Source organism: Dama dama, chromosome 21, assembly GCF_033118175.1.
Source record: "Dama dama isolate Ldn47 chromosome 21, ASM3311817v1, whole genome shotgun sequence".
Lineage (NCBI taxonomy): Eukaryota > Metazoa > Chordata > Mammalia > Artiodactyla > Cervidae > Dama > Dama dama.
The window spans coordinates 62,624,596-62,641,362 of NC_083701.1; the positions used below are offsets into that span (position 1 = coordinate 62,624,596).

General features: G+C 38.8%; 1 protein-coding gene across 9 annotated transcripts in view; it reads right to left on the reverse strand.

Annotated features, from left to right (window-relative positions):
- Positions 1-16,767, reverse strand: part of VPS13B (vacuolar protein sorting 13 homolog B) — a 771,473-nt gene that overhangs the window by 87,825 nt on the left and 666,881 nt on the right. For all 9 annotated transcript variants that reach the window (XM_061123681.1, XM_061123682.1, XM_061123678.1 and 6 more), the window contains 3 exons: positions 8,140-8,321; positions 6,612-6,961; positions 792-953 (listed from right to left, as the gene is read on the reverse strand). In XM_061123681.1, coding sequence (XP_060979664.1) covers positions 792-953; positions 6,612-6,961; positions 8,140-8,321 — 694 coding nt within the window. The remainder of the gene's footprint in view (positions 1-791; positions 954-6,611; positions 6,962-8,139; positions 8,322-16,767) is intronic.

The window sequence follows — 16,767 nt, forward strand, 5'->3', positions numbered from 1 at the left end:
ATTATTCTTGAGAGTACTTCCTAGGATTTCTTTTACTCATTTAAGTCCACATCTTTGTATTTAATTCGTCCTCAGTTACCCCTTCAGGGCACATCCCTCTAATTATTCCCATCTAAAGTGACAGGAAAGTGGAATTACACTCCTTGGAAAACAGACATCCTTTGGTATATCTTTTCTCAGTGTCCCCTTGGGTACAGTCTGTCACTGTGGTCTGTCGCAGACTGTGAGCTGCCCTTGGAGGGCGAAGACTAAGAGTTTTTTACCTTTGAATCTCCAGTGCCTATACATGACTGGCACGAACTATACACATAGTAAGAATCCGAATACACAAATGGAAAATAACTCCCGATATACAATGTTTACAGTACATTAAGTACTATTTTAGCGCCTTTTATGTATTAACATATTCAGACCTCACGATCCTATGAATCAGGTACTATTATTATCCCCAAACTACATAGAAGAAAACTGAAGCATGAAAGCGAAGCGAGGTAATCCAGAGCCAGGAGCCAAGTCTCTGTACCCTGGCTCTGGAGTTCAACATCATGGTCACCACACTACCCTCCATGGGGCCCACGTGAACACGAGAATGTCCACTCCAAGAGGAGCCCGGGCATGCTGCACTCCCATCTCTAAACATTTCTGGGTTTCTGTCGGATGGAGCTTTATATACTATGTGGCCCCTTGGGAGACTTAAAAAGGGAAATAGCTGGACACAGGCACACAACTGCAGAAGAAAGGCACCCCCGGCCTTAGCAGCCGCTGCGTCTGCCAGGCTGTCTCTCAGATACCTGTGGGGACCTGTGAGAGCGCCAGGTGTACTGGTGCCTGTGCAGACTGGCCAGCAGGATGTTCTCGTCAGTGTCCACCTGGCCGAACCGCAGCGTCTCCTGCGTGTCGTTACAGATCACAAAGTGGCTGAAGACCAGCTCCTCCACCTCGGGGCGTTTGTTCTGAAAGAGAAAGAGTGCGAAAGCCAACGTGCATCAGATTAACTGCAAGATGTTTGGCAGCTGTCTGCCCAGTGGCGACTGTTACAACACAGAAATACTCAAAGATCTGTTGTCATTAGCTCTGGTATACAAAGTATTCTATACTTCCAGGATAAGCACCAAAAAATACCTTAAAGAGATCTTAAATGTTCCAAGAATATGTTTTGATTTATATTCCTGCAAAATATATCATACACACAGAAGAGGAAAAAGAACAATGAGATCCCTCAAACGTTTAATGTTTTAAAATGAATTAACATGCTACAGAGAATGCCGTACTGGGTACTGCACATTTTTGAGCATAGTACCAGAGGCTAGAATTACCATATTCCTGGCCTTCTAAACTTGACAATCAAGACCAATTACCAAAGCCACAGTTTGTACCCTACAGAAAGTAAGGATCATGTAGGTAATACATCCCCAGTTCCCTTAAGGGGGAGGGTGGTGTGTGTGTGTGTGTGCGTGTGTCTCTGTGTGTGTGTGTGTCTGTGTAAATCTGCTCAGGGAGAGATTTAAATAAAACCATAACTTTCCCTCTATTGTTAAAAGGCTGAACACACAAAACAGATCAACTTCAGAGTCTGTGTAAGCCAAGCTGCAGTTTTCAAGAGAGAAAATGTTAGTTGAAAAACAGTTGCTGGTGTCTATTTCAGCTAATAATCAATCAACAAATGTCTTTCATTAATCTGAGGCTCAGCAAATTAGTAATATGCTCCTAATGTGTGGATACCTCCTTCTTCACTGGTTGCTGTTACATCAAAGCACTGACTGAGCCATAGAGCACTTCTGTATTTACTCTTTTTATCACCCTGACTAGGTTATGGCTTAAAAACAATCAACATATCTTTGGTAAACAGAATTGCTAAATAAATGGCTAACTTGAGAATGCAAGAAAAAAATCTTAATTAGCCAATGACTTTTCAGATAATGGGAGTTAGTATGTCACTGATAGGGCTTCCCTGTGGCTCGGATGGTAAAGAATCTTCCTGCAATGCAGGAGACATGGGTTTGATCCCTGGGCTGGTTTCTCTAATTGGCCTCTTATTTCCTGGTTGTGGCTCTAAGTAATGTAACAAAGCCACACTCCATCATTTGCCATTTTATTAAGAGAAGGGAGAATAAAAAGGGCTGTATCATCATGAGCATTGAGATTTAAGTGACTACGTGGCCTGAAGCCTAGGAGTCTATGGATGGATGTACTGGAATCCAGTCTGGACCAAGACCTGATCTAGAACCTTATGAGAACAGTTATGCTGGAAGGCACAAGCCCCTCCTCATCAACCAGAAGGCCCCCCAGGTGTGCAGGCAGAGCTCCATGGCTGCAGTGAGTGAAGAGGCCTTGAAATATCTCATTCTTCTAGAGAGATCCTTGAGGGACTTCTAAGCGCTCACTCTATCATCTGTCTATTCTCACCAACCCTCTGTTCTCATGGAATGGAACCTTGCCTGACAACCACACTAATCATAAAGCATCTCTGGGTAAGTGAGACTGAAGCAGTTATAACCAATAATTACTTGCTGTCTACCATACTCCTTTTTGCTGTGGCTTTTAATCATGAGCTGTGATTTCAAAACTGGACTGCCCGCGGGTTTCAGGCATTCTGCCTGGTCCGGCCCCCGCTGCATCTTGAACCACTCTCCTCTAGACCCCAGCTCCACCTCTGGAGCCCCTTTCAGCTCCTCCAACACCACAGGCCTCCTCTCAATTAATCCAACACGTCAAACTCCTTCCTGCTTCAGTGCCGTTCTTTCGCTTGGACCTCTTTTCCTCCTCGCTCAACTAACTTCTTCCGACTCAGTGTTCAGGTTCCTGTCTTCAGGTCATGCTCTCAGAGTAAGCAGCCTCCTGAGATCCTCCCAGATCACCTCATGTCCACCTATTTTATGCTTACACAACACTGTACATTCCGCCTTAACCGTACTGATCCCTGAGCTGTGCTTAGTAGTTTAGTTGTGTCTGACTCTGTGACTCTATGGACTGTAGCCTGCCAGTCTCCTCAATCCTTGGGATTCTCCAGGCAAGAACACTGGAGTGGGTTGCCATGCCCTCCTCCAGGGGATCTTCCTGATCCAGGTATTGAACCCAGGTCTCCAGCATTGTAGTCAGATTCTTTACTGTCTGAGCCACCATGACTCAGTAATTACTTGCATGATTTTAGGTCACTGTTGTCTCCATCGTTAGACTCTATGCTGTATAAGGGCAGGATCCAGTTCAGTGTTATTTACAACTTCATCTCCTGTTCTCAATATCATGAATGACATGTAAGTACTCAACAAACACTTATGAAACAAATAAGAGAGCAAATTTAAAATTATAAATGTAATACAGGTTCCAGTAAAAAGAAAACACAGGAAGCACTGAATTTCTTTTTATAAAAAGTCTCTAATTTTAGACTCAGAGATAACTGCTGTTAACATTCTGGAGAATTTTTTTCCAGCAATTTTTCACTTCTGATGTCCTGCTTGTTCCCATTCTGATCTATCCTATCCAATCCTATCTTATGTATCTTTTTTGAATAGTGAAAATATACAGCTTTACTGATGAAACTCAAGACTCAAAAGACCAACTGGAGTCCCATTGCCCAGAAAAGGGTTGCTAAGAGGAGGCTAAGGAAATGGTTATATGTAAAACAGACCAATCCTATCTTATATATCTTATATATTTAAAGGTTTGTAAACCTTTAATTAAACTGGAGTCATAGTGTATAATTAGTTTTGATGAGATTTTTCCATTTAGCATTATATAATCAACATAAACTGCTCTCCTTGTAAACATTTTTCTCTCCTTTAGGTACAAGAATACAAACATGAAGAAAGGGATATGATTCCAATGTCCCACTTAAGATAGTCAACCTGAGACTGAAATTCAATTTTCTTAATGAATTGGGATCAATCTGCTGGTTAGACCAAGGTTAAGTTACCAGATGGGGACTGAGTAGGAAAAAAAGTCATATTACTTTCCTCATCTCTAAAAACTGACCTTTAATAAATGATGAAGGTTTTAGGAAAAAATGTAAATGAAAGAACACAAGGGGGTTGTTTACATTTTTCTAAAGAATATTCAAAGTCCTGAGGGAACTGTTTCTCTACTGCTTGTTCATCTGTGGGGTTCATTATAACTATAATAAGTTTAAGCATTTCTTGGAATGTTTAAATTCTAGTCTATTATAAAAAATTGGTACATATTGTATATGACATCATATAAAAGCAAAACCTCAGAACGCTTTTGTAATTAAAAGATGGCTTATTTACATTTAAGATTTGTGCTAGAGTGTTAAGCATTTAAAGAGGGATATCCTTATGGTCTAAGATAAGACACATGAGCATAATCTTAACTTTTAAATAAAAATCTCCTTTATAATGCTATTTGGTCCAAATGTGGGAATGTGACATAGAAATATAAAGCAAACTGCAAGTGGCATTTTGGGTCCTTAATCTGGTTTCACAAAACATTAATCATTCACAAAAGAGAAAAAAAAATCTACAGCCAGAGAAATCAGACACTGATGAAGGCTTCTGTTAATCTTGAACTTGTGACCTAAAGGTGAAAGGTCAAATTGTTTCATGCTTCAACTGTCTGGTCCATCCACACTGGATACAAATGACTTGTCTCCGATACAAATCTGATAAAGTATATGGAGAACTCAAATAACATATCCTGCTTATTAAATTCACATTTCTCATTGGCAATAATTACACTGTATATGAGCATTATATACATAATAAAATCCAAGCTTGGGAAGCTAAGCTTATCCCCTTCTAAAGGGGATAAGCCACATTCAGAACATCTTAGAAACAATGAACTTAATAACCCCTCTATAAGACCATTTCAATGTCAAATGTCCTATAATTTCAAAGTAGTGCATTTTTGTGTTTACTTTAGAACACACAGGGCTAGATGCCTACCACATTAAAACTTGGTGGCAAGGACCCTTGACATGGGAGGAAACAAGAAAATTACAGCAACAATTACAGAAGTATATCCTCTTGTGGCTCATGTTAACATTGTCAAATCCCTGTATAAATCAGAACCAACTATTCATAGAATGTACCTGTCAGCAATATGCTACGTGACATATGGCTCTACTTAATCAAATATACAATTTCATTTTTTAAAAAAACTCAGAATATTCCTTCAAGGCACTATGTTAGCCAGTCAGTCATTCACACTCTGATGTGGTTTAAAACATTTAAATATTTATGTACCGTGTTTTATTTATATGTATAGCTTTGTCTAAGAGAATATTTTTACCCTGGGAGGAAACTGATATTTCTGAGGGCCATTTTGCAGTAGTTGCTACACATCGAGTCCTTTTATAATGGTCCTGATACCAAGACAAAAATATCCTGGGTTTAAATGCTCTATCAATGACTCTCTTGTAGTCTCTAGGTTTGTTTTTTATTAAATGCATTGTTCAAAATATGACAAAAAACAGAAATTGGAGCCATGGAGGTTTTTTTCACATCGCTATTCGAACCAGCTGCAAAGATTTAGATCACACTAGCTCTTATTTTACGCATGTCCTCTGCAACAAGAAAACCATGGAATGCCCTTAAAAAAGAATTTTAAAATATGAAACAGATGTGTTATCTTCTTTCCCTTTGCTATTGTAGTGCCATGTTAGGTAATTAATTCCTTAGTCTTGTATAGGTCTTCATGCATATAAAGAAAAGAGTTCATTCCCATAAAAATTCTTAAGTTGGAGAACTCAGCCTCCCCGCAACCCCACTGTCCCATCCCCACATGAGGTCAGGGTGGAGTGAAGGACCATTTCTTTTGGGGAGTTAGTCTGCACAAATGCGTGTAACATACAAAATGTGAGGAAATGTCTCAGCTTAAATAATAAGACGGGCTTTATGAAAATGCAATGTTATACTGAAAATCAGTAAGGGAAGCATAAGTGATTTGTTATTAAATCACCTAGCATACTATGATCCAAATATTTTGTGAAATTATATTCATGATAGTGAACATGGACAGGTTCCTCATTTTAAATACATCATTCGAAACAGACTTATATTCTATCTCTTTTCTAATATGGCTAATTTCTGACAAAAGATAAAAGTAAAAACTTACTCATCAAGAGTCTTTGGCTGGTTAAAAAATCTAATACTGAGTGCTTTTTTAGTGAATCAAAATGGCAGAATAATAATGGGAGAAAAGCTAAGATTATATCATGCTCACATACTCACTGCCTTTTTGCTTTGAAAGATGAAATGCTTTTATCAGAGACGCTCACACAGGTTCTTCATTTCTGCAATGGCTGCTTAGACAATTTGATACATACCAAGTTGAAGCTTTGGCAAACTAAAGCCATAATACTTGGAAAAAATTTCTGGGAATATGTTACTTTCCACACAGATGTGGTACATTAGTCACAAAAATGTGGGCATGATCTCTGATGCATGTGTAGAGAACCCATATTCTCCAAAGGTTTTAAAAATAACATGCATCGCTTTGCCAAAACAGAAGAGGGCCCAAATATAATGATGCCCGTCAGATTCTTCATTCTCTCACATTTTTGTTTGTGCTTAATTTATTGTTAGAAGTGATAACACAAAGTGTCTAGTAAAAGATCACACACGGACAAACTGTAAACTGTTCTAGAATGTGCATACCTGTTGCCAAGCTTGTACTGCAGTGTTGAGAGAATGAACTACATGTTGCCCAAAGTTTACAAATATTGAGTCAATGATGATGGAGCAATCAATCAGCTTTTCTACTGCATTGCTGGAAACTGCAGTCTGTCCAAAGATGCTGAAGGGTTTCACCAAGCTTTGCATTGTCACATTTCTGCACTCTAGAAGTTTACAGTCTGCTTGAGCTGAGAACTGGATCTCCTGACAGACAGAACTATTGTTCCACTGTCGAAGATACATGTGTGGTTCTTTGAAGGAAATAATCATGTATTCTAGTTCAGATGGCACATTTTTATCAGAAATAAATGGCTGTAGGTATTTTGGTGGAGCTGTTGAGGAAAACAAACAAGAAATACAGCAGTTGAGATAAGCCAAGACTTTACGGAAATACAGAGATGACATTTAAATTACTCACTTCTTGGTTACTGAATGCAATAGTTGCTGGTTAATAAATTCAAACCTTCTCTTGAAGATAATATAACATTTGAATTATCATTTGGTATCTGTAAACAACACTTTTGTTCAAAAAGACAAAACAAAAAAAATTAAAAAAAAAAAGGAAAAACAAACTAACAAAAATAAGGTAACAAACAAACAAAACTGACAAAAAACTGTTTTGTTCAAACAGCAGGTCTCTTTCCAAAGTTACAGTTGCAGATAAAAATAAAATGAAGAGGAGGTAAATATTTAAGGCGTGTTTCACAGAAGTGCTCTGTATCTACCCACCAAATCTGAAAACCAAAAACATGACCCAGAATTAGAAAATACAGGTTAAGCTCCATTTTTGCTGAAAATGCAAGATGCTTAACAGCAGCTGTGTTTAGTTTTAATCTGGTTTTTTTTCCCTTTTTCCATTACATGTAGGTTGAAAACCTAAGACCAGAATCAAAATGTATTAAGTAGAAAAGATTTGGTACAGACTTTTAGGAATAATTATTCATGAACATGAGCAAATTTGTAAAAGGTCACTTTTGATATGTGGAAAAACTTACTCTTCTACCTTATAAACTTGTAAAAACGCTAGTCCTTTAAAATATTGGAGAATTTGTCCATTTTTGGTGGAAGGTATTTATACTTTTCAAGATAAAGTAATATCAAGTACTTTTGGAAACTATTTGCCACTAATGTAATGGCTCAGAATATAAAACAAAAACAGATGTACTTCTTTCAAAAAATTCATAATTGGAGTAATAGTAAAAACCTGCAATCTTTGTAACTTCCTTGAAAATTCTCATTAGGAAGTGCATTAAATCATGGCAATTCAAGGTAACTGGTAACCTATATAATAGGTGCATGAGATGGTTCAAACATAAGGGGGACAATTATTATATGAAATAAAAAACTTCAGAATAACTTTGCTGGTGCTCATTGTTGAAGGAAATAAACACTGCTTCTAAAAATGTCCTCTTTCCCCATGTGAGTGGTGGTCATTTGGGAAGGAGTTTTGTGTAGGGACAAAACAGTAAGTATTAAGTGGATGTTATTCGGATGCTAAAATAAAGAGTACCTGTGCCAAGCTGATCAAGGTGATGACAAAGATGGAACTCCAGGTGAGCAAACTGGAAGGAAATGCAAAGAGATGGGACAAACCACGGGGTAAAACAGGAGTCAACTCTGGTACAGGCAGCCAGGGCTGTTGGAGTTACAAGTTGGTCACAAGTGCTTTGAGAACCAGATTCACTTGCAGAGCTGTGGGAAATAATTAATAAAAGTTCAGTAACCTAAATTTTCCAACATCATATAAATGAAACACCTTTATAAGGGTTTTGAAAGCTAGCTCCCATAATCCTATAGTCAGTATATTATCAAATCTTCCATATTTGTTCACATAAATGAGTTTCTTTTAAAAATTAAGATCTTGTTGATTACTCTCTATGAGCTATTAGCAGAAAAGTTTCATAGGATTACTGAAACCCCAGACCATATTGACCGCCAACCCAATTTTCACATGACTTATGGACAACTTGTTCTCATATTAAAGACCAACACAATTCAGAATATGACTGCTGTTCAAAAGACCAAATGTTTTCAGCATCATAAATCTTTTACTTCTCCAGATTGTCCATATCCATATTCCCATATAAGTTAGTCAATACTATTTATTGAATACCCACTGAATACTGTACTAGGTGCCATAAAAGTTATGACCATGTTCAGAAGAACCAAGGTCTCATGGACAACTATACTGCATGTATATTGAGTACACATATACTCAATATATGTATTGGGTCCTCTATTTGTCCATCCCCCTAACACATTCTATACCAGAAAAATTTGATTAAAATAAATAGAGAAGGCATCTGTAGGAGGGAATAAATTTTTTCAGTGGCTGCCGGTGTGCATGGGGAACATGCAGCCTCATTACCTCACCTCAGTTTGCTCATAGAAATAGAAACATGGAGCTGGGGACTGGGAGATGCCAGGGTGCATTCTGGTAATTGTGGCTCCCTGAATTGATGCAGCCCTAGTCCCCCTCACCGTCTTCCACCCTCTTCTTGCCAAATCTGAAATTTGCTTATAGCTGTGGTGGAGCCTGGCTCCCACATCCATGAGGAGCTTAGAGAAGAAGCACTGGCTTATAGTGTCCTCGGGAGAGCTATGACAGGAAAAACTAAAGAAATAAATCCTAGGTTTTCAATGAAGTCACAGTTTAACTGGTGGTATAAAATATGTCGACATTTACAAACAGTATAAAATGGAACAACCACCGAGGATTAGGAGAGTTGGAAGTGCGGCCAGAGCAGAGACCAAAGAGGAACTCAGAATGGCATGGGGTGGATCACGTGGGGTTCTCAAGAGTGTGAATCTTCAGCTGGGTTTTGAAAGAAGTGGTGAAAAGAAAGCTAGGTTTAGTGAATGTTTAACTTCAAGGAGTTTACAGCGTGGTGGTATTTACTGCAATGTTATGACTCTATGCAAAAATCCACTGTATACAAAGGAAACACAACTCTGGGCCAATATGTTTCTGATGAAATGTTATGCATGAAAATGCAGCTAGGTACAGTCTTAGTACTTCTATAAATGGGCATACTAATCCAAACAGCTTTCTAGGAATTTATTTGTGGAGTTATAAATAAAAATCTCATTTAAAATAAACAACAAGGCCCCACTGTATATAGCACAGGGAACTATATTCAATATCTTGTAATTACCTATAACAGAAAAGAATATGAAAACATATATATAATACATATTATACATATGTAACTGACTCACTTTCCTATATACCAGAAACTAACATAACATTGTAAATCAACCACTTCACTTAAAAAAAAAAAATCACAGGTAAAAAAGATCTCATTGGCAAGGTAAAATTAAAATTTATATTTATTCAAAAAGGCCAAACTGTATTAGCTGTATTAATACATGTGTTTTACACATATGAACTCTCTCCCTTAAGAAGTTGTTAAAAATAGGGTATAGTGTTAGTCAAAATATTATTAAAAATCCAGGTGAGAGTACTTTGAGATCAGTTCTAAAACTGTAAGCACACAATTTGAGGTGTTTATCTGAAGAATTTTTTTTTTACCAACTGCCATTTTTGACACTTTTGATATTTTCCAAAATTTACTTTTCTCTCTCTTGAGAGTAGCAAATACTGTAACAAGTTGAAAAAGTTGCTAAGGTATCACAATCTTTATTTATAACAAATTGATTGACTTTTTGCTTTTCCTAAATTAAATGTACAAATCAATGGTTAAAAAAATATTTTTAGGTCTTATAGCAACTCCTAACATATATATTCAAGCAGTCAGTACTCTTTCACTCTTGAAATCCTATCTAAAATGTTACTGGATTAATCTATATTTAAAACTTGAGTTATAACAAAATTAAAATGTCTTAAACATAAAATTAATATGGCACATGCAATATGAATATGCTTTATATTTTGAATCAATAAATTTAAAGTTTTTTGATATTCACCTTAATTTGATCATCACTATACACTATAAAGGGCTTCCCAGGTGGCACTAGTGATAAAGAACAGGCCTGCCAATGCAAGAGACATAAGAGATCCAGGTTTGATCAGGGTCAGGGTCAAGAAGATCCCCTGGAGAAGGAAATGGCAACCCACTCCAGTATTCTTGCCTGGAGAATCCCCATGGACAGAGGAGCCTGGTGGGCTGCAGTCCATGGGGTCACACAGAATCAGACATGACTGAAGCAACTTAGCATACATGAAAGCACATACACTATAAAAGTAGCATCTGTATGTTTACCTCTTACATAAGGATTAAAAATATCTGTATAATAGAGCTAAACAGTCAAAGATGAGAACAGTGATGGTGCTAGGGACACTTACAGCAGCCTCATTTCCTTAATTAAGTATGATGGACTTTGATCTGATCCAGATATCAAAAGGAAAAACATAACTTATGAGATGTGTAATAATCAGAAATAGAAAAGCAAAAATGGCCCTAAGGAGCAAAACCTCTCAAACAGTAATACACAGAACTCAAGATTCAATAGTCCAAATAATCAATAAGTTCCTAATGGAAATTCTAATTTTTAAAACAAAGGAAATATTCTAAAAGTAGAAAGTATGGCAGGAGTTTTACATATCCATACCTTCATTTGAGCCAAAGAAACTTATAGGCTGTCCTAGGTGACCCATAGACGGGAATCAATTCCTTTAAACAAGGAGTGTTTTAGTAAGTCTGAATCTTGATTGATTCATAGGCACTGCAGGGACCCAAGCATAATCCTTAAAAATTCACTCCTGGATATCACTCCAGGTATCCAATAACAATAGCTCTGCAGGTATCCAACAATGATCTGACTTGACTGGAAAAGCCTTGAGCTTTTCTCTGGATCCCTCTGAGGTATTAAGAGTTTTAGAATACAGCATAGAGATTAAGCAGAGAATGACTGATGTAAGAAAACCTAGATGAAAATGCTTGAACTGCTACACTTATACTGTGAAAGTGTTAGTTGCTCAGTCATGTAGGACTCTCTGTGACCCCATGGGCTCTAGCTCACCAGGCTCCTCTGTCCATGTAATTCTCCAGGCAAGAACACTGGAGTGGGTTGTCATTCCTTTCTCCAGGGGATCTTCCTGGGACTCCCACATTGCATACAGATTCTTTACCATCTGAGTCACCAAGGAAGCCCCACCATTTTTTTGTAATCGTGGGCAAATAATTTCACCTTGCTAAATCTCAGTTTTCTTGTCTGTAAAGTGAGTAACTGGACTTGCTTTTTGAATATTAAAGGAAGTACTACATACAAATTGCTTGGCATAAGGTCTATCCCTCCATAATAGGAAAAAAAAAAAAAAACACCTATCCCTCTTTTCCTGATTGGCAAACAGGGTACCATACTGGCTACTTAGTTTAATGTTAATTGCTGGTGATTACCCTCAGTTCCCAAGTGAAAGTGAAAGTCGCTCAGTCCTGTCCAACTCTATGACCCCATGGACTATAGCCCATGGAACTCTCCAGGCCAGAATACTGGAGTGGGTAGCCAACCCCGTCTCGAGAGAACTCATGATATCATGCTGTCATTCCCGCCAGCGCAGCACTGTTTCTCACTGGTTCACCTAAACTCTCTCCTGCCTACTGCAAAAACACTGCCCCGTCCCTTCTGGGAGAGCACTATAACGGATGAGAGAAGGCACGGCGCAATGTGAGTGCCTGCTACACCATGCTCTCTCTATTCCTCAGAACTGTCTTTCTGGGGGAGAATGTCTTAATTCAGACCCAAAATAAGAAATACACTTCTATTGTAACCTAGTAAACACATAAAATCGGAGGGGGGATTACTCAAAATATGATATTCTCTGATTTTTTTAAGTTGTGGTGAAGCATACATAATGTGAAATTCACTGTTTTAACCATTTAACAGTTTACAGTTTAGTGGCATTAAGTACGTTCACATTGTTGTGCAATTATCAACAGCATCCATCTTCAGAGTTTTTTCATCTTCCCAAACTGAGAGTCTATACAACATGGATGGAGCTAGAGATTATCATATTAAGTGAAAGAAGTCAGACAAATACTGTATGATATTGCTTATATGTGGAATCTAAAAAAGTGATATAAATGAATTTAACTTACAAAATAGATTGACAGAAACAGAAAACAAACTTAGGGTTACCAAAAGAGATAGTGGGGGGAGTGTCATGAGAAAGGGATAAATTCGGAGTTTGGGATTAGCTGATACAAACTACTATATATAAAATAGATAAACAAGGACCTACTGTACAGCACAGAGAACTAATCAATAGCTTGTTACCAACTATGACGGAAAAGAATCTGAAAAAGAATATATCTGAAGTGTCTGGGTGCACATCTGAAACTGATACAACATTATGAATTAACTATACTTCAATTTTTAGGAAATGGTTAAAAAATTTCAGCTGCAACCTGCTATGTTGATTCCATGACCCACTGATGGATTAAAACTACATATGTAGTTTTAAAAAGATGGGAAGAAGGACTGCCTGGCGAAGTCCAACTCCCTGGCGGAGGGGTAAGGAGTTGTTACATCGAGTTTCATCACCAACTAAAAGGAAACAGTAAAAGGATTAAAAAAGATAATTGGGGAACAATACAAGCATTCCTTACGCAAGGGGCAGAAGACAAAAGCTCACACTTAGCCCTTGGAAAGAACTTTCTGTATATCCTGGATTACATCACTGTGGGAGCAGAAATGAGTGGCAAAGCAGTTCCAACCATGATTATTGTCTGAATGGTTTATGGAAGTCAAATGGTTAAAAAAATGGTACCCTGGAAATTTATGCCCAGACACTCAGTTGTGACTGACTCTTTGCAATCCTATGGGCTGTGGCCTGCCAGGCTCCTCTGTCCATGGGATTCTCCAGGCAAGAATACTGGAGTGGGTGGCCATTTCCTTCTCCACCTAGCAAATTTAGGTACATCTAAAAGTACAGCTCTAAGTAGCCAAATGGAGGGGAATGGTATCTAGTGACCACAGTGATCTTCTCGTGGAAAGTCAAACAGCGAGAAGAAAGGAAATGATCCAGGGACTTTGCCATCACAACGCTCTTTCTCTGATTCCTGGACTACCTCTACATGCAAGAAAGAAGGCTGGGGAAATGAAGAGCATCTCTCCTTCACACACACACACAGAGTTATGGAACACTGTTTCAAAGTACACTGAATATGAGCCGACAGTGACTTCTTTTACAAGATCTTCAGGGAGTGGGAGAAAAATATTATTATTATTTGTACTCTAAAAAACTCAACAGAGTTTTGAAGTTCATTGCATATAGATAGAATCACACACTCTTTAAGCCACTTCTCTTTCCAGGATGCCTTCCTCTATGAACCTGCAATTTTGGGGTAGGGATAAAAAGTCCTTGTCAGCAATCTACTCCCACATGTTTTAACACTGTGAGAAAGTGACCGTGTAATACGGAAAGAAACACCAAAGACTAGGCACAGGTGAACAGAGTTTTTGTTGTTGTTGTTCAGTCGCTCAATTGTGTCTGACTCTTTGCGACTCCATGGACTGCAGCATGCCAGGCTTCCCTGTCCTTCACCATCTCCCAGAGCTTGCTCAAACTCATATCCATTGAGTCAGTGATGCCATCCAATTATCTCCTCTGTCGTCCCCTTCTCCTCCTGCCTTCTATCTTTCCCCAGCATCAGGGTCTTTTCCAATAAGTCGGCTCTTTGTATTGGCCAAAGTATTGGAGCTTCTACTTCAGCATCAGTCCTTCCAATAAACATTCAGGGTTGATTTCCTTTAGGATTGACTGCTTTGATCTCCTTGCTGTCTAAGGGACTCTCAAGAGTCTCCTCGAGCACCACAGTTCGAAAGCATCAATTCTTTGGTGCTCAGCCTTCTTTATGGCCCAAATCACACATTTATACATGGCTACTGGAAAAAACCATAGCTTTGACTAGACGGACCTTTGTTCACAAAGTAATGTCTCTGCTTTTTAATATGCTGTCTAGGTTTGGCATAGCTTTTCTTCCAAGGAGCAAGCATCTTTTAATTTCATGGCTGCAGTCACCATCCACTGTGATTTTGGAGCCCAAGAAAATAAAGTCTCACTGTTTCCACTGTTTACCCATTTATACGCCACGAAGGGATGGGACTGGAGGCCATGATCTTAGTTTTCTGAACATTGAGCTTTAAGCCAGCTTTTACACTCTCCTCTTTCATCTTCATCAAGGAGCTCTTTAGTTCCTCTTTGCTTTCTGCCATAAGGGTGGTGTCATCTGCATATCTGAGGTTACTGATATTTCTTCCTGCTGATTGATTCCAGTCTGGAATTTCACGTGATGTACTCTGCATATAAGTCAAATAAGCAGGGTGACAATATACAGCCTTGATGCACTCCTTTCCTGATTCTGAACCAGTCTGTTGTTTCATATTCAGATCTAACTGTTGCTTCTTGACCTCCATACAGGTTTCCAGGAGGCAGGTAAGGTGGTCTAGTACAGAGTTTAGCATTATCATCAAACAGCTTGTTATAAAATTAACTGGATATATATATCAAGATCTTCACAGTTATTGTTGTGTAACACAACAAATGTCTGTAACTTGTGACTTTACATAGTCATATACTTTCAGAATTAGCCATGTGGGGTGAAAAGTAGGAGGGTGAAACCAAGCAGAAAGTTGTTTTGGTCTATCTGAAGACATCTGGTTGATACCAAACTCAGGGAACCTGGCAGAATAGCCCAAAGCCTGAGACCTGGGTCCACCAGTTCATTTCTCATCTTTCCTCCCAGGTCCATCACTGGGTAAGAAATCATAAATTCCAAATACAGCATGTGCTTGCTGGCCATCATGTTTGCTCTCGAGAGCCACTTTCTACCCTTCCCTGTCCTATTCTCTGCCCCTGACTGTATCAACAAGCCACTTTGTTCTCAACGTGTCTTTTGGTTCAGCCAGTGGAAGGTGCCCACAGGAGATCAGAAGATGGTAAGAGACTTGGGGGACGGCCTCCATTCTCCTGGCTCCTTCTTAGTCACATTTCCTCATATTGCTGGTCCCTCCACCAAAAACAGCTACAATCACGTGTTCTGGGTTAGTTTCAGTAATGGCTGTATCACCTGGCTCTTCTAGGACCAAGAATGGGATGGTTCCCCAGGGTTTCTAGCCTCAGGGTACTGTTCTATCCCTTAACCTTGCCAACACTTTGGAAACAGTCCTTACATTAAACTCTCCTCAGGTAATCATTTTGAGTGTGCTGGCTGTTTCCTGTCAGGGCCTAACTGGTAAAAGGGGTTTATTTAAACTTCAGCAGTGGGTAATAGGGATGGGCAAATACATACATGATGAGATTCAAAATAAATAGCTAAAATGGCTATCCTGAAGGTGAAAGTGTTAGTCGCTCAGCTGTGACTGCATGGACTATAGCTCGCCAGGTTCCTCTGTCCATAGGATTTTACAGGCAAGAATGCTGGAGTGGATTTCCATGCCCTCCTCCAGGGGATCTTCCTGACCCAGGGATTGAACCCTGCATGGCAGGAAGGTTCTTTACCATCTGAGCCACCAGGTACCCTCCAGGTCAGGCCTTAAAGACTGTATCTCCTGTTTCAGTCCAGTGCACCACAAACAGAAGTCTCATAAAGGTCAATAGTATTGTGGAAACTAAGACTAACCATTATCCATCATTTTCATATGATCAAGCAAACCATTAATTAAAGACAGTAGAAAATAAGTATTACAAATACATGGGGACTGAATTAAAGAATATATGCCTATATGAGATACACAGACCAAGGTTTAAGACACTGAATTTTTGTCTCCAGTCCTATGTACTGAAGGCTATCTGCCACCCTTCAGACTGGTTAGCTCCTACCCCTTCCTAAGCCTTCAGCTCAGAAATCAGGTTCTTGGGGCCAAATAGCTAGTTGGGGATGGAGCCAGGACTTAAACCCAGGTCTCCTGACTTCAAACTCTCTAATGAACAGTGCTTCTATTTACATATACACAGTGATGCCACCATCACTAAGTGTCCTATACTGTTGGAACTTTTTGACAATTGTGGGCAGGATGCTTTTTTTTTTTTTAGATTAGGCTTCATGGGAGTTATTTTTATGAACTTTCTTCTAGTAATGTATAATGGTCTGATGCATATCCACCTCAAACTATAAATATTATTTAAAATAAGACAAATTCTAATCATGAAAGTGTCAGGTTTTTGCTCAGTTTT